This window comes from Pholcus phalangioides, unplaced genomic scaffold, assembly GCF_987345545.1.
Source record: "Pholcus phalangioides strain wild (caught in Gottingen) unplaced genomic scaffold, Ppha-v1.0 ptg000013l_1, whole genome shotgun sequence".
Lineage (NCBI taxonomy): Eukaryota > Metazoa > Arthropoda > Arachnida > Araneae > Pholcidae > Pholcus > Pholcus phalangioides.
In genome coordinates this window covers 19,023,822-19,044,928 of record NW_028301606.1, presented here as the reverse complement: position 1 = coordinate 19,044,928, position 21,107 = coordinate 19,023,822, and the positions used below count along the sequence as shown (strand labels likewise).

The 21,107-nt window shown below is 34.4% G+C and overlaps 1 protein-coding gene across 1 annotated transcript in view; it reads right to left on the bottom strand.

The window, feature by feature from the left end:
* The window catches only part of LOC149078730 (uncharacterized), a 40,390-nt gene extending 38,433 nt beyond the window's left edge, over window positions 1-1,957 (bottom strand). Inside the window, exons 1-2 of the mRNA XM_089240454.1 lie at window positions 1,915-1,957; window positions 566-625 (exon numbers count right to left, since the gene is read on the bottom strand). Coding sequence (XP_089096580.1) covers window positions 566-625; window positions 1,915-1,957 — 103 coding nt within the window. The remainder of the gene's footprint in view (window positions 1-565; window positions 626-1,914) is intronic.
* Window positions 1,958-21,107: the final 19,150 nt, after the last annotated feature.

Here is a 21,107-nt window from a genome sequence, read left to right as displayed (position 1 = left end):
TGACTCCTTGGTAACTTTTTTTCCTTTTACATATACATATATATATATACACTGTTATATGATAACAATAAATTTTATTTGATTTATGATGACCTCTCCCGATAAGAGTATGAAACATCGTTTTAGCTATTTTGCAATCCATCAAATTGCTAATACTGGACAGAAAACACACCCATCCACCGGGAACGTTTTAATATCTCACTGAGATGTGAAGTGGGCTGTGTCTGGTCTTCAAAGGTTAAAGTGCAAGACAAAATTTCACTCAATTATTCGAGATCATTCTCGCTTTAAATGGCTGTAGTTTCTGCTGCTTTAGCTAATTGATGTCTTATTCAGTGATGTAATAATATGAGCAAGTTAACAAATAATTAACTTTTATTTAATTTACTTTGAGAGTGAAATTGTAAACCGACTGTTACAACTACAACAAGAAGGCTCTCCAATATTATACAGTACATTGGAGAACATTGGACAGAAACGTAGCTAGTATTTAAAACGTGATTGATTGTGATAACGTGTGAGTAATAAACTGCAAAAGAATAATGAAAAAGTCGTGACAACTTACTTGGAGGCGTACCAGTTCGAGTTTCTGTACTATGAGTTCGTATTATAGTGAAAATGGTAGCTAGAAAAATAACCAAAAATGAGTTTCTACTGGTGGACAAATTTCAGAAACGATGACGACGCAAAAGGAATTATTTCTGTTTTTACAAAAGGGGAAAAAAAACAAATAAACTTGGTGATAACGATACCCCGACTAAAACGTGAGTAATTAGCGCTGTCCGGACTGAATCCCATTGAGAATAATGTTAATGAACCTTATAAAGTCTATGAAAAGCAACCATTTCGGATGTAACGATAATTTTTTAGTAAATTTTCTTCTTCAATGATGTTTTTCAAAGAAATTCCAAAGATTTGAGCTGATCACGTCTAGGGAATGTTTGTTTGTTGTTCTATTTACACTAAAAAAGCAACGTCAAACGTGCAGTATTTTTTCCAAAAAAAAAAAAAAATTATTGCCTGTTTGACGCTATACGAAAAAAATTCCGTATTGTGTCGTTCCAGACTAATTTTTTAATGAAAATGTCTTTTAATGATTCTCTAATATAAAGTCTTTACTAGAATCAGAAATGAAAATAATTTATAAATTGCGTTATAATGAAAATGTTACTATAAATATTCATTCCCATATTTTCCAAATCAATTTTTTTACACATTGTGGCAGACTTGCTCTATCATTTTTTTCCTCAGGGGTCATTCAAGTATTACGTCAGCATCGAAAAAGGGGTTTCGGGTTTGCTGACTTTTGATGACGGGGGGGGGGGGAGTGTTTGGATGATGCTTACGTCATCAACCACCCTTTATAAAAATATGAGGTATTCTTAATGACATCTTACTGCGTGTGCCAAAAACGAGAAAACCTTTTTTTCTTAGATTGTGTGGGCACCTGAACTAACATTGTTCCTATTGATAACTCCTTTATAGAACCACTTTAGTGATCTCTAAATGTACCGCTGATCCTTTAAGTGATCTGGAAATGTGTCCGGGCCGTTTTGGTGGCTTCTATAAATGTATAGCGGTCCGCTTAAGTGTTCTGGAACAGTGCTGCGCGTCACTCAAATGATCTGTAAGTACACCGCGGATCACTTAAATAATCTGTGAATACCCCGCGGCGGTAACTTGAGTGATGAGCGACCCGCAGTGCAGTTCTTCAAGTGCTCCGAAACTGTACCACTTGTCATATAAGCGATCTGTGCCACATTCATTGATCCCTTAAGTGATCTGTGAATGTGCCGTGGTGTTACTTGAGTGATTTGAAAATGCGCCACGGGCCGCTTAAATGCTCGGGAATTGTGCCACGGGTCACTTAAGCGATCTGTAAATGTGCCGCGTATTTCATTGCTACAAAATTACGATGGAGGTGACCGGCCACATCAGGGACCCTCGAGGACAACATTGAGTCCGTGAGTCATGGGTTTAGAATATATGGCTTATAAGGTGTCTAGCAATGAATTTCTAGAAGAGAAAATTTGAATTCTTAGCCTTCAAATAGCATTGAAATTAATATAGAATTTGATTATCATAACATATAAAAGTATTTTCCTCCGAAGTTTTAATTCGTTTTTAAATATTGTTCGCATATAAAAATCAAAATCATTCCCCCTTACTCCAGATGATCGAAATTTTTTTTATCATTAAAGGGGGGGGGGCATGGCGAGGCACGTTCCCCCTCTCCCACACGTACGTCTCTGATCCCAATATGCGTTAGGAGGTACACGTAAGTGCGGACAAAATTTTGCTGAAAAGGGGTGTGTCAAAAATGGCTAAAAATCTTGTGACGTAATACTTGAACTTCCCCTCATTATAAACAACATTTGGTTATTTCGCTGTCATTTGGCAATATGTTTGGCGTTAATCGATTATATCCCATATTAGTTATACCAATTTCCCGTATTTTTCTTGATAAAATTGGCCACATAAAGAAAACCTGCAAAGTATTCGATTGTCTCTGATTACATTTTCCGTCAAAAAGATCTCGAAAACATCAAACTTCGTTATAACCATACCTTGGCTATAATGACAGAATTCCGTTTAATCTTTCATGTCGTTTAAGCAACTTCAGTGTAAATTTAATGTTAAATACATGGAAAATTTTTTTTCCTTCGAAGTTAAAATTGATCAACTCTACGTGGGCATTCGACCAGATAGCGATGATAAAATATGCGTTGAATACTTACGTGGAGGTTTTCCAACTTTCTGTTCAGTCCAAGGCGTTAGCGTCAAAATCGTTTCGGTACCTAGGAAATACGGGATAATGAAGAAATAAGTATTATTGTTTTCTATGACAAAATATTGGAGATTGAATCTGAACTACGAACTCACCTTTCTGACTTGATGAATTTCTTCCAGTATTAGCGAAACTACTGGACTAGTTTTTGTATTAATGATTTTATAGAAATCACCAATCACCTGCAGAGCTTACGGCTCCTTAAAATATTAGGATGACTCATCCGTCATCTTTGAGTGAAGTGCAACCTCGGTATTATTATTACCAATACCGGTTTCTTATCCTGCTTGGTTGTAACGATTAGACGTCAATTGGAGCTGAGAAAGTATTTTGTTCCGAGATGATGGACCGGTGATTCCAATCCTCTTTCTTGGGGCCTCACCTGATATATGCTTCGGTAAAATTTTGCTGGTTTGGAGATAATGGCCGGTGAACAATCGCACGAGAATCGGTAAGAACGTGGTAATACAGGTTAGGTTGTCTGATTTTTTTTGGCATGCATCAGGAAGAATAGGAAGTCAAGCTCGATATTTACTCGATTTATGTTTTATTTTCTGATGAATTGATAAGAAAGTTGTTTTGAAAGCTTTCTGTAATATATATATATACAGGGTGCATTCCCTGTAGGTAAGATTCTATGCGAAGATTATTATTTAACCGTACATGTACCTCGTTCACATTCCTTTATAGAATTTCTGATGAATCTGTATGTGCTGGAGAGTGTTATGAGTGTATGAGTAACCCTATATTATCACAGTGGTGTTTTTCCGTGTTACTGCTGGTGCTGTCTTCCACGCTTGAATTTTCATGCTATGTAGATACCATGCGGAAGGTCTGCTTGCTCTCTGCAAAGATAATTTCTCAAATGAGAGACCGGCTCGCATTCGAGCCTCGAAGTTGGGAAATCGCAGCAAAAAAGACTTCAGCCGACCACCACTTCACCATCAACGCGTTGCAAACGTACATCCTCGGGATAAGAATCCAGCATGATATCCACACTACTGCTCAGCTGCCCCTGAGGGGACAACAAACTTTACTTTTCGAAGCAAACGCAGTTCACCGCTATTAATATTCATTAGAGACCCATCAAATAGAACTTAACAGACCTTTTTAAGAATGAAACCGCGAGTATTATATTCACTTTTTTGACCACCGCTGAACAATATTCGGAAAACCTAATCCGCACGTCAATGACAATTCCCTAACCGGTGACCCTAGTTGCATCCGTGATAGTAATACCATTCAACTCGTAAGGAAAACGCAGGTTGTTCGAACAAAAATGAGTGGCTATGCACTTATCAACACTAAAGCTCATGCTCCATTCATTAGCCCATGCTGCAATCATCGGAATGAGTGAAGTTCGTCTGAAGCCCCTCCCTATCGCTTGGATTTCGACTACCCCATAAGCTTCGTCAGCTGCGAGTTTCTTACAAATCCCATCGATACCCTGATCGAGTTTATCGATGAAAAGTGAAAAAGACCCAGGACCCAAAGACACTTCAGGGATTCCACTTTTGACACTTATCCAATCAGAAGATTCCCCGTTCCCCATAACTCTTTGTGACTTATCTCTCAAGCAAGATTCTATGCAATTCAACAAGTTGCGCTCTCCGCAATACCAATCCAATGTAAACGCTTAAAGAGTTTGTCATGTTGGACCCCATCGAATGCTTTCTGGAAATCAAGATAAACTACTCCGACATTTTTGTTTTTTTTCCAAGGCCTTAGCCATGTTATCGTAGTAGCAAGGAGATTGATCACACATGAAAACCTGCACGTGTCTGACTTGCACTAGCGAATTTTTTGAATTCACCCTTTTCTTTTGAAAATTGATCGTTATTTTTGAAATTAAACACACTATAAAAATTCTCGAATAAGTGAAATAAGGATAAGTTAAACTCACTTGTTGGTGTGTACGTAACGATCTTCGTGGGTGCTGTTCGAGTTTCTGTGGCAGTTTTCGCTGTCGAATGAAGAGATTAAAACAAATGTTAATGAAAGTTGCGATTAAATGCAAAAGATAATTGTGATTAAACCTTTAATGTACTTATCAATGATATACACTGATATCTCGATTTAAATAAATAAATAAATTGTTTGTGAAACTCATCCGGGATTTTGAAAATCTCAGACGTACAATGAAATATACTTTTTGATGATATACATGGATTAATATCAAGTCCAGGCTCTAATAAATCAAAGTGTATTTAACTGCATTTGCGTTTACTTAAAGATAAAAAGAACATTTTATGAACTTAAATGTTCTTTGAAAAGAACATTTTTTTTAAATTTTCAACGTATTAAAATTACCATTCGATATTGCCTATAGAACGCTGTCTGACTTAAATAAATGAACTCAGTGGTACCTCTTCTTCTCCACTATAGAAGTTATAGGTTCGTATAAGTTACTCGTGAGTCTAAGAGTTTTAGAATCGCATTTCATGGAATATTATTTATCGCAACATGGAACACAAGTTCTGAATTCAAAAAGTTCGACTTTTATGTATTTTTTTGTGATACCACAGCGATTTTGTAAAGTCGCACTGACTTATAGGATGCATTTGCGTAAAAAACTTTTGTTATATGGATGGAAAACCGTATATAGTTCAGTCATACGCAGCGAAATACACCCAACATGGAAATAATACAACTAAAAAAAATATCGTCCACCTTCGACTTCTAGTTGAAGCCAGATAATGATGAGTAAAGAAGGAAGTGCCCATATACCGTCCCCTCTAAGCAAAATCGTCAATTCTGAAAATTTGTTTAGCGTAAAAAATAATTTAAAAACGAATTTAAGTAACTCAACGCCACGTCTAATAGGGCTGCAAGTGTAATTGTATTAAATTTCTAACCAAAAATAAAATAAACAAAACAGCACAGAAGATGGATTTTCATCAAAGCAGTCTTAATTACGTGCTAATATAATACACATAATTGACTATATTTATATTGTTTACATTTATTACTTCATTATATGTATATAATTAGCATTTTTTCATGAATAAGACATAAGAGTGTAAATCACAGTATAAGAAGTTCGAAAAGTGATTATACATTAGTCAAAATGAAGCTACGCAGTCAGGAAAGAGTATGCATGATGAGTTCCGTTAGGAATTCATCTATATCTAAAATTGTGACTGCCCCTGACGAAACGACTACAGCTACACGACTATGACGACTGATTGAGTAGACTGCATTTTCTTAGGACGTGCCGATGCGACGCAATATTCAAGTAGTGATCTACAATTACCAATCACTAACTGATAAAAAAAAATTGTAAGGCGTAAACGGCACTGTTCGAAGTTGATTTCGCATTGTAACGAGTTATAACAAAATCTGTTTTTGAAAAATTAAAGCGTAAGTGAAGGAAGCAAACCAACTGCGTCACTCAAGTAGTCACTCAGTGAAATCAGTCAACTGAATGGTTCTGAAGAGTTTCTTGGCACTTTTTCGCAAGATAGCAGTACTGTACATGCATATAAGAGAGGGGGGGGATTCATTAATGACAGGGAATGGATTTCGGACACTTTCCCTTACACTCGAAAACTACATGAGAAAGATATTTCAGTGAAAAAGTACAAGCTTCATCTCTTGATCGAATGTGAAATATTAAAGCATTTTTCCACGAGTGTCGCAATCGAAAATGTGCATGGTAATTTATCGGAAGTTTTTGAAATCAACGAAACATTTATGAAACGTACAGATTAATTGTAATCTGATTTAAATTTTAAGTTTCTCTTTCAATCGATGGATTTTTTCTAAACCAACTTTGGTAAAAACATCGTTCACTTCGATAACCCTTGGTAGAAACATGTACGTACACGATTATTTTTGAAAGATTGATCATCTCTTACGTAGTTAATAGGTGATATGTATGACATTTCGAGGACTATAGATAGGACTTTTGAATAAAATTGTACAACGTAAATTGTATGTGTGTGTGTGTGTATGTATATATATATATACACAAGTATTCATTTATTTAATTATTTATTTTACTTTTTATTTTTTACGGATTTGGACACCTTTGAAGGTGTGGCATTCAATGGTTCAAAATTTTAAATTGATCGGTAACACGTGAACATTGAACTAAATAAAGGTCATCAAAAATTTTTGATTACTTACTTGGAGGTGTAAAAGTTTGAATTTCTGTCCCAGGAGATTTCGTCGCAATCACTTTGGTAGCTAGAAAATTGAAAGAGAAATAATATGGCATGGTATAATTGAAGGTTTTTCTAACAATAAATTTTTATTTTCGTTTTTTGTGTCCAAGAGCGCACAAAAAATTTATTTATTTTCTAATTTATTTTATTTTTCTAATTGTTTAATAGTTGACGTCATGACTTTAATCTTTAGGATTTGTTGAATATGTACCAATATGAATTCTTATATATTGCAGCTGAGGTGTGTATGCTTTGAATATAATAAATTGTTATCTTATTTCATGTTTTATGATGCAATATTCTCATTCCTCAAGATGAAAGCCAGGATGCTGAAATATGTAATTAGTTGATCTCTTGAATAATGAAAATCGATATTTTAATGAATTTGATCAAGGCTGTGGTAGCCTTTGGCAGCTCTGAAGCTGCAAAAGGTGGAGTTAAATATTTGTGAACATCTATATCCCAATGCACAATCGTTGAAATTCGTATGTGAAGAAAAAGCTCAATTTCCCGGAATATGAGTGATGTGTGTTTGGTTTGTTTCCATTTCTTGAGTATATGTCGGTGATGTAATTGAGGAAATGAAACGAACGTGACGCAAGTGCAACAGTTCTTTTTCCTTAAACAAGTTCAATATTCTCCGATTTGCCTTAAAGAAAAATAAGAAAACTCGAATGAAAACGCGATACCGTACTGCTCGATGTTATCATGATACAACACACACACAATATAATATATCCTAATATTCAGGAAATCATTTCAGTAAGAGAATTTTAATTTCTCCATTGGTTAAGAGTTTGAAATATACATTTTCCAATCCTACGGTTTTGAAAACTGCGTTTTGTAAGCGATAATATTTAAGCAAATACTAAGCTACGATTATCGTTGTTAATTATAAAATAGTATCATAATTAATATAATATTGTATTAATTAATTAAGTGTAATATAATACATAATGTGTATCTCCATAATTTGATATGGACACATAAAACTTTTATGACAAAATTATTATGTGCTTCATAATTTTCTTATGCTTACATATCTGTTATGTGCAAGAAAATTATTATTTAAAATTTTGTCTGTAATATTTATTTATAATCTGTATTTTAATTTTAAAATGTTCAACCTAAGAAAATCTTATTTTGGAGTATTCTCTTGGCATTCAGTGTGAACAGATGCTTTCAGGAATCCCCCTTTGGGAAGAACAAAATTCAAGGTCGTTAACATACATAAAGTACAATTGAAACTTTTAACTTGAGCATGCTATAATCTTTACTTGCGAATTTTTCGGGAGTTTTTATTTTTTGAAAGAAAAAGGGTTTCAGTTCTTGAAATCTTATCACGAAAGGGCTTAAATAAATCAAATACGAATGAACGAATCAAACACAAAAGAACTCACATTTCGGTGTAAAAATAAGGATCTCTGTAGGCATTGTTTGGGTGCATGTCTCAGATCTTACTGTAAAATGAACAGATCGGAAGACATTAACTGAGCAGCTTCGTCAAACACATACAATTTGTATTTTTATATCATATAAATTGAATATTTCTTGCCTATAATATAAATTATTCACAAATTCAAACCAAAATAATTACTGTATTTTACGTCAGAATAATATTGATTACATGTTTTATATTAAAAAAAAATATATATTGGTTTATGTGTGTGGCATGATGGTTTACCATAGACCTGATATCTGCTTACATTTCTCGAAAAAATAATAAAACTCTCTTGATTATATGAACTAGAAATGCATTGTTAATTTTTACGTTTTGGATAGCTTCTATTTTCATGGTATGAAAATGTATAATTGATCAACTGATATTTTCCTGATCTCGATTCCCCCCGACAAAGGATGCAAATGGTTAATGTTTTCAAGTTTTCGGGTTAGTAATGCATGTCCAACTAACTGAAAATAATAATTCGAATATCTCGATCACTTACTCGGAGGTGTAGCGGTTCGAGTTTTTGTCTCTTGCGTTCTTGTTTCGATTGACTTGAAAGCTAGAAAAATTACTAAAAATTAGTTTTTTTTGTTTTAAAAGCGTCATTAATAATAATACGACACATGAAGTGTATTTATTGTATTTCTCATTCTTATCATTTGGTTCTCCCTACCAGAGTAATTATTTTGCTTTATCCCTTAAATGCGTAGCGTTGTGTGTGTGTGTAGAAAGGGTTCTTTAAACATTAATTAATGCAGTTAGTTTGAAAACAAATTCAGAACCGCTTTTGCACATAGAGTGAGGCCATATTCTTTCCACATTTCATACTTTGAATTTTGATATTAGATATCCCAATTAACAACAACTCCTTGTGGCTGTGATTTCACTGATTTGTTAAAATGTTTTGTTTGCATTTCTTTTTTTTTTCCTGGCCTCGAAATTTTCAACCCGAATTTCTCTTCTTACTATAGTTTAAATCACACAAACACGTTAGTTATATATATAAAGTAATATTATTCCAATACATCTATTTTGTATGCGATTTTTGAGGCTCTGTACGACCTCTTTAACGCCCTGTTTAAGAGGAAAAATTCGAAAAAAAATTATACGCGCCAGTTGCTAAAAAAATCATATTTAAGGGTTAATTTTGTCTTATTAATGTTCATGTATTTCGTTTTTTTTCCCACAACCATTACACATAAAGTCGAGCATTTATGGATTTCTTTTCGTCACTATGGAGGCGAAATGATTTGGAAACACCTTTTAATGATCTTTTATGAAAATAATAATTTTTTTTTTCAATTTGAACATTGATACATCATGTGTGAACACTATATTGCAAAAGTAAAAAAAAATGCCTTTCAGCACGTACTTGGGGGTGTGCAAGTTTCAATTTCAGTCCTAAGGGTTCTCTTTCCTGTTCCTCTCGAAGCTGAAAATTTTTTGAGAAAATGTAAAAGAAAAAAATAGAGTATTAATTTCTATTTTATCATATTCATATATGAGACTGGATTCAAACTGTGAGCTTCCCAAAAAAAACCCTCCCACTTTGCGAAATAGATATCACAGGCACATCAAATGGACGGTATAAACGAGCATTCTATCATGAACATGTACTTGACAACAAGTCAATAAGATTCTTTTACGTTTTCAAAATAAATTATGCGAATCACTAGTCTTTGAGAAACATCAAGTTGACACCGAAACTCTCGACGGCCCCTTAATTCAATCAAATCTTTTTCATTGAAGGATCTAACTAGTTATTAAATTCTAGAAATGTTTCGAATGAAATCATTTTAATTTAATTGTCTCTGATGTTGTTGATAAGGCTTTTGGGAGTATCCACATTCATGTCCATTCCAAAGGCTATTTTCATATCTCATCGCAAGTATTCTGTGTTCTTATATGGAAAATTTCGAAGTTCTATAGACGGATCTTATGTTGCAATGTCTAGAAATAGAGATTTGAAGAAATAAAATAAACCAAAAATATCAATTACTCACTTGGTGGAGTAGCACCCACTGTCGCGGGTGTTGGGATAGTAACTGTTTCTGATTTTGTTTTGGCTAAAAAAAAATTGGAAAAAATATTTTTATAGATAAAACCTAAAATGTGTTTATAACAAAAATATCCAATAACATGATTATATAACAATATAAAATGCTATATTCTTCTTTATTTTTATGCGAACTCTTTCTCAGTTTTTTTGTTATTTTCTATCATAAAAATATCCATCATTCAAAATTATTTTTTATATTATCGTCGCTCGGCATTACTCAATTTCCCCAGCAATTTTATGATTTGGTGAAGTGTCTGAACTGTGACAAAGATATTGTAACCCATCTCGCTTTTTAATCTCACAATGCGTCTTGTGAGCCGATACCTACTATGTTAGAGATTCCGGAAAGTTCTGAATATTGCCAGCATTACGCAAAATTTTTCAAGGACTATTTTCTTTATCTACAAAGATTTCATTTTATTTTTCAACTCGCAAGTTGAGCGACGATGCAAAGATGTACACACTCAAATGACATGGAAATCAAACGATGGGCAACTGTATGCACGAACACGATAGAGCTACTCACTAGCGATTGCATTTAGAAAGAGATAGAGAATAGACCATAGACTGTTGGAAACAATCACAAAGGGGCGTGTCTCAAGTGCAACACCATCCGGCTGATCTCCATGGAGAATAATGTAAATGGACCTTGAAATAAGACCCTTTGGAAAATGGACGGCGACGTTGAGGGGCTACTAATGCTTCTACTTCGGTGCCTCATGCCACAGTGCGTGAAATAAGGATGGCTGGGTCGTGTCTCCGGTGGTGTAGATGGCAGCATACTTTCCGGTTTGCCAAAGAGTCCTGGTAGATACCAGATGACTTTTCTTTCCGAGTTCATCTCAGCATATTATCCAGAAAACATTTATTTTCTTAAATTGACCTTACTTATAATGTCGATGAAAATGAAACAAAGTCTAATGAAGCGATATATTTTTCATCATTTTGCTTCTGTTTCCCCAGAAATTCCTTCAAAAAAAGTTCCGTTTCCCCAAAAAATGCAATTTTATAACACATCAGGGATGGAGATAGTTTAAATGTTAAAAATTATGTCATAAGAATATGGTTATAAATGTGAGTATTTTATTTATTTATTTATTTATTTGGGTCCTTCAGAAACAACTCCCCGTGTTCCACAGAGTATGCCACGGGGCTTACAAGCGTAAGTAACATCAACAAACATATACTGTTCAAGAAACTCAAAAATTGAAATACAGCGTAATACAAATAAAAAGAAAAATCAGATCAGTATGTAAAATAACAATATACGAATGCAATTCGAAGCGCAATATTGCACCAGTGAATGCCATATGGTATCAATGCAAATTTGAGTATTAAACTCGCATATTTGCCACAACAATTTTTTTTCTTGTGAAATAATTTATAATTTTTCCCAGAATGTAGTACATATTAATGTAGTATTTTATATTGAACCAAGGCACAAGAATTGGTGATGCCCGGTATTTACCATCCAAATTTTCTCCACAAAATATTGTCACCTTAATGGTAGGGATGGATATGTTTGCATTTCATTCCCCCTGATTAAACTATTTTTATACTTTGAATGTCTTCGATAACGCCAGCCTCGATAAAAATTATAAAATGTTGCAAAATCTTCAGTGTCGTTATAACCGATTAAAGCTGTACGTATTCTTCAAAGATACAGCCGATGCTCCAGATTGTGGAGCAATGGTCGAAAGAAAGATAGGTAAATAACCACTATTGATTCAAAGAAACATATAAAAGGCTTTGGAATGACCATCACACGGGGAAAAAAATTGAAGGAGAGATATATACACTTACACACACACAATTATTTTTTTACTTATACTACGCTACATAACTAGAAGAACGGCATGGAACGTAGGGCTGGTCCGATTAATCGATTAATTGTTGATCGCAGTTGAAAATTTAAGTTGAGTTAATCGATACGATCAATCCGATAAACATTCGATTGAAATTTAGATTAAAAAAATAAAGTATAAACTTGATTTATATTTGACTAAACCAATTAAATGTCTTAAAGTATGTTCCTATAGATACCATTTCAGATAATTGATCGTATTTAGAAAATATTTTAATCAATATTTTGATCAAAGTTTTCGACATGAGGGAGCACAAGTCGATTCAACGAATACCAGTGAGATTTCTAAAGTTACTGATTAAAAAAAAAAACGAAAAAATAAAAGTTGAGAAATTCCTGAATATGACAAGCATGCTCAGCATATATCGTCCCTTTAATGCCAGAGGTATGGATGTGCAAATTATAATTTTTGGGTTTCTCAGCTCGTTGGATCACTTATTTTGCCAAGTTTTTCCAAAAACGAAAATTTGTATCCCCTATTGAAACATATTTTACAAAATATCTTAGAAGAACAGCTTCTATAGAGTAACGTGGATAGAGTAAACAATCAAGTGTCATTTTCTAAGTTCTAGAAATTTGCACTTTCGTGTTTCTGGCGGGGGAAGAGGGGGGCGATGACATTAAATAGCTCTTCAAGCGGGTGGCCTTTATTTGTGGACTTATTTCTATATTTGTTTACATCTATTCAGTGGATAGATACGTAAAATGAATAGAATATATTTTTATATAGCATTAATTGTGAGAGATATATAATATAGCTACCAACACTACGTTTGCTATGTTGCATCAGAAAGCATCGAATAACATTTGAAAATATTCGATTAAAATTCTATTAATCGAATGAAATTTTTTTGATTAACCAGCTGATATTTTAATCGATTCCCAACCAGTAATTGAAGGAAAAAAACAGTTCAAAGTTTATTTGGCTGTTTGAAATATTTACCGATAATATTAGCTCATCTTACTATAATCACAACTCACTTGGTATTGTGCATGTTATAAACTTCGTTGGCGGGGGTGTTCGGAACTTGGTGGATCTGAAACCTGTTGAAAAATAATGGTCATGTTGAAAACATAAAATAAGTATACACATAAGTAAATACAGTCGAATCCCGTTATAACGAACTCCAAGAGACCGTAGAAATCACTTCGTTATTACGAAATTTCGAAGTAAAGGAATTCCAGTTATTTAAAAGTGTCCCTACGTAAACTTATCTGGGGATTAGAAAAGTGTTCGTTAAAACAAGATATTCGCTGAAACGGTATTCGTTAAAATGGGATTCGACTATATATGAAATAAGTATAATATAATTGTGTAGATTACAGTCAATAATATAATTGTGTAGATTATAGTCAATAATATAATTGTGTAGATTATAGTCAATAATATAATTGTGTAGATTATAGTCACTATAGTATAATTGTGTAGATTATAGTCACTATAATATAATAGTAAAAAATATGGTTAATGATATAATCCTGATATTCTTTTTGAACATGGAAAAAAAATCTTGAGTTTCGGAAATAATCGCTCAATTTCTTTCATATATCTGCATTAGGATACTTTGCAAATTCTGTTGCTTTCTGATGCAACTTTACTGCTGCAGAATGGACAACATGGAAAGAACATGGAAAGTTTAACACTTTGCGGACTGTATCGACAGGCCCGTCATTTGTGGGGGGGGGGGAGGGTCAGGAAATACACTATAAATGGTATATAGCATACTTTGAATACATGTTCTTTGCCCCCCTCCCTGGAAAAAGTTGAAATGACGGCCCTGTGTATCAAGGTGGTCGGCATGGAACCGCATCAAGAAACAAACTCACTTCCCCCTCACGATTAAAGAAGGCCCCTGTGAATGTGGCTTCTTAGCAGAACTGATAAGCTGAGCAAGAAACCAAAAGGGACAAACTTCCAGGGGCCTTCCTCATTGCTGGGGGAACGCTTATAACATACGGACTGTACAAAACGAGTGTAATATAATTATTTACCGGTGGGTGGGAATTTTACTTCTTCTGTAGTTTCTGTTTTGCATTCCGATGCAGTTTTCCCTGTAATAGAAGTAAAGAAAATAGATTAAAATTTTTTTTATACGTATAATAAATGTGGTAATAATACGTATGTGCTTTTTTAAATTGATATAGGCACACGACACAATATGATAAAAAAAAGAAATGAGAAAGAAAAACCAAATACAGTCGGCGCCGTTGATTAGAATCACAGATAATGCTATCATTCGGGTATTGTTATCACTTTTGCGCAGAACGGAAGGGAGAAATATGGGATGGAAAATAATTAGTTCTTTGTTTTATCGGGACTTAAGGTAATGTTTTTTTTTTCCCGTCGAAATTTCTTTTTGCGCGTTCTGAAGAATGGTTTAAACATTTTTTTACGGGTTGCGTTTACAGATTTTGTTATCAGGTTGCGAGACTGTGTAGGAGGCTAGAAGGTGACGTATCCCGCCTCCTTCGTTGAGAGATATTTCCGTACTTAATATTGTAATTAGTCCGTAGTAATCGCTGTGGTCCATGTACGTGAAGGCAAATTTATGACGAAAAAAAGTCCTTTCGTTCAGTTATTGATCAGTTTCTTTCAGTTGAACAGATCCAAATTAATTACTTTTTCCGACAGACTTTCTTAAAGGGTCTATGAAACGCATCGTGTACATTAAAAAAATACCGTAATTTGTGATACACATCATACAGTTGCAATCTAACGCCTGATAATGGCTGAATGAAAAAAAAACGCAGGATTTTAGCTAAAAGGAGAGATGATTTCCCGTTTTAGAGTAGGCTTTAAAAAAAGAACGATTCAGCATATTTAGCAACCAACTTTTTGGGAATGGAAAACAGTTGCTCAGATTCACGAATAAAAGTTTAGCATGCGCTCCGATTTTCAAAACGGGAGGTATTGTCACAGTACTTGCAGTATCTATTGGATATAGTCATCAGTCGGTTCATTGGCTTACGCAAAGGGGGGGGGACTTGGCTCGGGCTTTCCCACCCCAGCCAAGATTGTAGTGTTATTTTGCAGGAAAAAACGTAACCCCCCTCAGAAGGACAAAAAATCTGAAACCCCATCTCGAGAAAATTCTGCGTACGCCTATAATTCGGTTATTATCAGAAACCACTAGTCCCGATGTGATTAAGCGGCGTCGACTGTAATAGAACATCAACATTGAACACATATATTGTGTGCGCCCTGTCATTCCAGGAACTCCAAAATGTCAAAAGTTGTAATTACTGTAATTCATTTACCGTAACTGTTCGATAAATCAAGTGTTCGACGCAGTTAGCATGTTTTATGCTCAGCTTTAGGTAGTCTCGGCCCAGTTCAGAAAAAAGCAACAACATACAAATTCAATGTTTTTGAAATATCTGCATTTTAAAGATTCACTTTGCTTGAAATTCAATAGACTCTCATTCATATGAGACTTAAAAAATAAATAAATAAACTAGTTACACTTATGATATTCACATGCCGTTGCTTTTCATGCAAAATGCCAAAATTCCGAATATTTTTTTGTGCCACAAAAATCTTCTTCACATGTTGTGTTTCCACGTAAATGAGAAATTTGTAAAAATGTCACATGACAGTTTTGCTGTCTACTAATCTCATTTGCTTTCTATAAGCCTTTTAATTGGTTAGAAACATAAACACATTTTTTTACAGAACATGGAAACACATGCGAAGGAGCTTTCGGTGGCATAAAAGACATTGATAATTTTGATACACGATATTTTGCACGGACGGCAACGATGTGCTGTTAGAGAAATACGTTTATCGTACAGAAAATTTTCATTCACAATTCGGTTGTTGTGCATGGGAAAGACAAAGAAAAAAAAACCATCGAATGGTATCTTCTTTTAATGTCCATTTTTATATTGCATAAAGATATTTTTTGAAATGACACCAAAAAATGGGTTTTTCCCGGTTCAGATTTCAAATACATTTTTATTTCGACTAACCCGAAATCATCACCATTTAGGAATGTAAGTAAATATATAAATATAGTAACATATAAATGGCTCACCAGGAGGTGTGACTCCAACGACTTTAGTGGGAGGTTTTCGGATAGTGGATGATTTCTCGCATGCTGTAAGGACATCAATCAGTATTTTATGTAAATTCATGAAATTTTATGTCACTTGCGGATTCAGCCAGCAATTTTTTTAATATTTAATTTTCACTGATTTTAGAATTTTTCATTGTATTTATTTTGGTATAGTGAAACAGTTTCATTTGCATTCTATATTTCCCACTGTTAAACAAACACTTCTGTTACATTGATTGATTGATAAATTTCGATCATTTTCGTTGCATCACGATCGTTTTCTGTATACGAGGGCTAATTAGAACGGGACCTACAATTTGTTACCGATTCCGAATGGCAGTCTTTTTCATAATCACCGAGAGGTTGGTGCGCTAACCCCTCGATGTGGGAATTCCTGTGGTAGCAATAATTTTCTGTGGTCATGTCACCGTTTCTGATGTATCCCTGCTTCAGGAAAGATTCTGACAAGAACGGACTGGGTATCGAACTCGCGATACCTCTAAAAACATCCTTTGATACTTTTAGGCGAGTATTTTATTCGACCTGTGCTACTGCTCTCACCACCATACTGTTGTGCTGCGCATACGAAACGGAAAGCGCGAAAATATTATTTAAAAAAAGAAAAGATGTTAAGATAGAAATGTTTTTTTTTTCAGTATGACAATGGGAAAAAAATAGAATATTATGTGACTCACTTGGAACAGTCTTAATCACAGTCTCAGTTTTTGGAGTTTCCCAACACGTTTCTTCTGTGCGATCTGGGGAAAAAAATAATGTCGAAATATAAAATATAATGAAATGAATCAACGTTAATTGCAAAAAAAATGTAAGGGAAAAAAGCGCATCTGAAGATATATCATAAAGACGTAGGACCGCTGATTATTTACTAATTTTTTTTGAAATTGCGTTTGACACAAACATCAAATTCCTGACCCTGCGCGGAAAAAGTGATTAATGCATGAAGTGCAACACCAGTATTCATACTACTGACTTTTAAAGTGATAACCGCGGTCCTTTTAATTCCTAATGAGTTTTATATACAGGTTATTCTGCAAGTGCTAATGTGGCCTTCATCTCATCAATCGTCAGTTTTAGGTTCCAGTTTAAAAAATGCTCAAAAGGCGTTCAAAAAATTGCTGTGTACCAGTTTTGAGAGTTGAAAAAGAGTGTGTCACAAAATAAAAAATATATAAATTGTTATTCGGTCCCCCCTTTGCTCCAACTTTCAATTAGAAAGTTGTTGGCCCTCTAGCTCCTGAAGCAAACGGAAAAAAATCCATGTTTTCAAGTGCAATATTCGCTAAAATATTTGAATTCAAACATCGGGAAAAAGTTATGAAAAAAGCAGCAGAAAATAAATAACGGACAAGACTGCTTTCGGGCATTTATGTCGTCCTTTTCCAACATTTCTCCGATTTTTGAATTCGAATATCTCAGCAAACATTGCACTTGGAAACTTGGAATTTTTTTGTTGTCCTCAGAAGAGGTAGCAAAACAACTTTCTAATTGGAAGTTAGAGGACATGGGCACCATATAAAAATTTAGATTTTTTTTATTTTGTTACACACTGTATGTGTGTAATTTTTTTTAGTCTTTGTATTTAAAAAAAGAGAGACTGTGTGTATATATATATATATATATATATATATATATATATATATATACATATACAAATACAAATACAACGCCACAACAGGCAAATTGCCCAACGAGGTGGCTGACTTTAAGAACATCATGGATCCCCGAGCCCCTACCTACTACTGCTACACCACACATGAACCCCCCCCCGACGCGGAACCCCCCAACGAATCGGTACATGCGGGAATGTGCGTGTACGTGTAGTGCAACCTGGTGTAAAGTTTGTTTCTGTGTAATGCTTGTTATGTGTAGTGCTGTCATCTGCCCCCAGTTTTACTAACTATGAGTGAAGTGTTATGGTTGAATGATTTACCGTTGTAGGACTGTTGCTCTCTGTGGCGAGACTTTTTAACAGGGAGATCGGCTCGCATTTGCGCCTTGAAGTTGGGAACCACAGAAAACCAACCAGCCGACCACCACTGTGGGGTTCGAACCCGGATCCTCGCATCACGAGTCCAGCACTATAACCACTCGACCACCACAGCGGCAATATATGTATATATATACATATACATATATATATGTATATATATATATATATATATAGACTGTGTTTTGAGACTGTATGTTCAGTCTCAAAACTGGTACAGGATAATTTTTTAACGCCTTTCGATCAGTTTTTAAATTGAAACTACACCTCTACGACCGACGGCTGATGAGATAAAAGCAGCATTGGCACTTACAAGACACCCTGTGTACGTAGATATCACTTACGTTTTAATGTTGCTTTATGGCTTTTGGTTGGTGGAATTTTTCCAACTGTGAACTTCGTCCACGCTGAAAATGTTGAGGGAAAAATAAATATTTATGTGAAAAACACAATCAGATTAAATATCAGATGGAACTAACCTTAGATGGAACATGTCAAATAAAAAAATTCAACACTGAATGAAAATCAACACACATTTGATATATATATATATATATTAATTGAGCTTTTCATATATTAAATGCACGACTTACGTAACGGAGTAACGCAGATTGTGACAGTGGGTGGCACTTTTTGTTTTCGTGTTCCAGTTCTAGCTAAAAATTTGAAACAAAAAACAAATTAACACAATGTAAACCGAAATAACAAATTGATTAATGAATTCTCTTGAGATTTTAGTCCAAAATATTTTTTTACATGAAACTGGTACTTGGTTTGCTTATTCAAAATTAATTCAGATTTTACACTTATTATTTGTTTAAAGTCATATAACTAGTTATTCAGTTAAAAACAAAAATTGGCATATATAACTAACGTCGTATAGCTCTGCCAGCAGCGTGACCGACTAGATAACAGATATTGAAGGTAGGGCAAAAAACGCAATCGTGGGATCGCTAACAAAACCGTTGGTACAAAAAGCAAATTTCTGTAAAAATATAATTCCACGTAAATTAGTAGCACCGCAGTTTTTCTCTAATCACTACCGTTCTTCGCAGCTGTACCCTCATTTCTATCAAGTGCTTGCCTCATATTAAAAAGACGCTTGCTATTTGAAAGCTCATTCAATAACAACAGGTTAAAAGTGATGCAGGAAACATGCAACTAACATATAATTACCAAATACTGATCTATAAAAATTCAACAGTATAGGAATGGTCTGATTATATGATCTGATTCTCTCTCTACTTACATAATGACTTAGAAATGCATATTTCAGATTCAATAACTACAGTATACTTATGATGCCAGAGCTGTGTGTAACAGCAAGGGGTGGCAAAAGCTATTGCCTAGGTCAGAGGTTACTAACCTAAATGCTCACGTGGAAACCTCGATAGTTATATAGCTGTTCCGCATAACCCTTGATAGTAACGAAGCTTTTTCCACTGAAGCCAAACAGATATTTTTTTTTATATATAGGGCGTTCCGTGAAGTTAACGTACGTTTTGTGGTTGAAGATTCCGCACTCTTATCAAGTAAAAAGGTTGTAAAAAATAACTTAATAAATAAAAGACATAACCAGAAAATAATGAATGGATGGAATGAAATGAACTTGAATGAACTTAAAATAGCATTTACGACGTCCATTGCACGTCGTAATTTAAAAAGTCAGTATTAGAAGAATCCAAAAAATTACAGAAACCAATGCAACACGAAAACGTGGCAAATGGAAAAAAGACTGCCAAATAATTTTTTTCTTACCCCGTGATGATGCATGACAAGTGCGAATTGGAAAGCACCCGTGTGTCAACTAAAGTATGGAATTTCAAAGTTTTCAGTGCTCTCACTCACATACAATGATTGTCACTCGTGAGAAATTTCCCATATGATTCACTTTTAACATTCATCGGAAGTATAATTTGCAGAGGGAAAGAAAAACAGTGCGCAACACCTTTCTTGAATTCTTTCAAATTTTCGCAGTTCCTGACCAACAAATTCAGTAGAAAAACTGCTGGAATTACTTATTTTTTTCATTTGTTTTGCTAAAAATAACATCTTTTAAATAACATAATTTCAGCAAAATTTTAACTCAACAACTGCTTCACGAGTACCAGCGATGAGAGAGTATTTTTGTTCAGAAGTGTTTCTCCGTGTTCCTTGATTTGCAAGGGCTGCGTGACGCTTGATTCTGCAAAACCACAGGTGATAGTGGAAAACCATGTTGTAAACTAAGGGGTTAGGTGTGTAAACACGGAGTCCATATATTTGAATAAGTTTAAAAATGAGATGGAAAAGTCATGATTAGGGTTCGGAATTTTAGGACCTAAAAATGTGAAAAGTTACAAGTATTTATGACCTAAACATATAAAAATATGACCTTTGAATTTTCCCATTACTTCTTTTTCAATAATTAATTCCCATCTTATTATGTTAAAAAATAAAAAAATGCATCAATTCACCTTTTTAATTAAAATTTCCTCACCAAATTCTTATAAAAACCACGCTTACCTTATTCAAAATAACTACTGTTTACTACGTTCCAGAATCCCTCAAATGAGCGATGAGCGACCACGAGCTGTAATACATGCGTCACATCAGCGACGGATATCAGCTAAATTACTGGTTCTGTGAAAGTGTGAGCTATCGTGGCTCGACTCTTGCTTTACAACCCCACATTGCACGGTGAAAGTGCTTTGTTTTGACGAGCTCTATCACCCCTTACA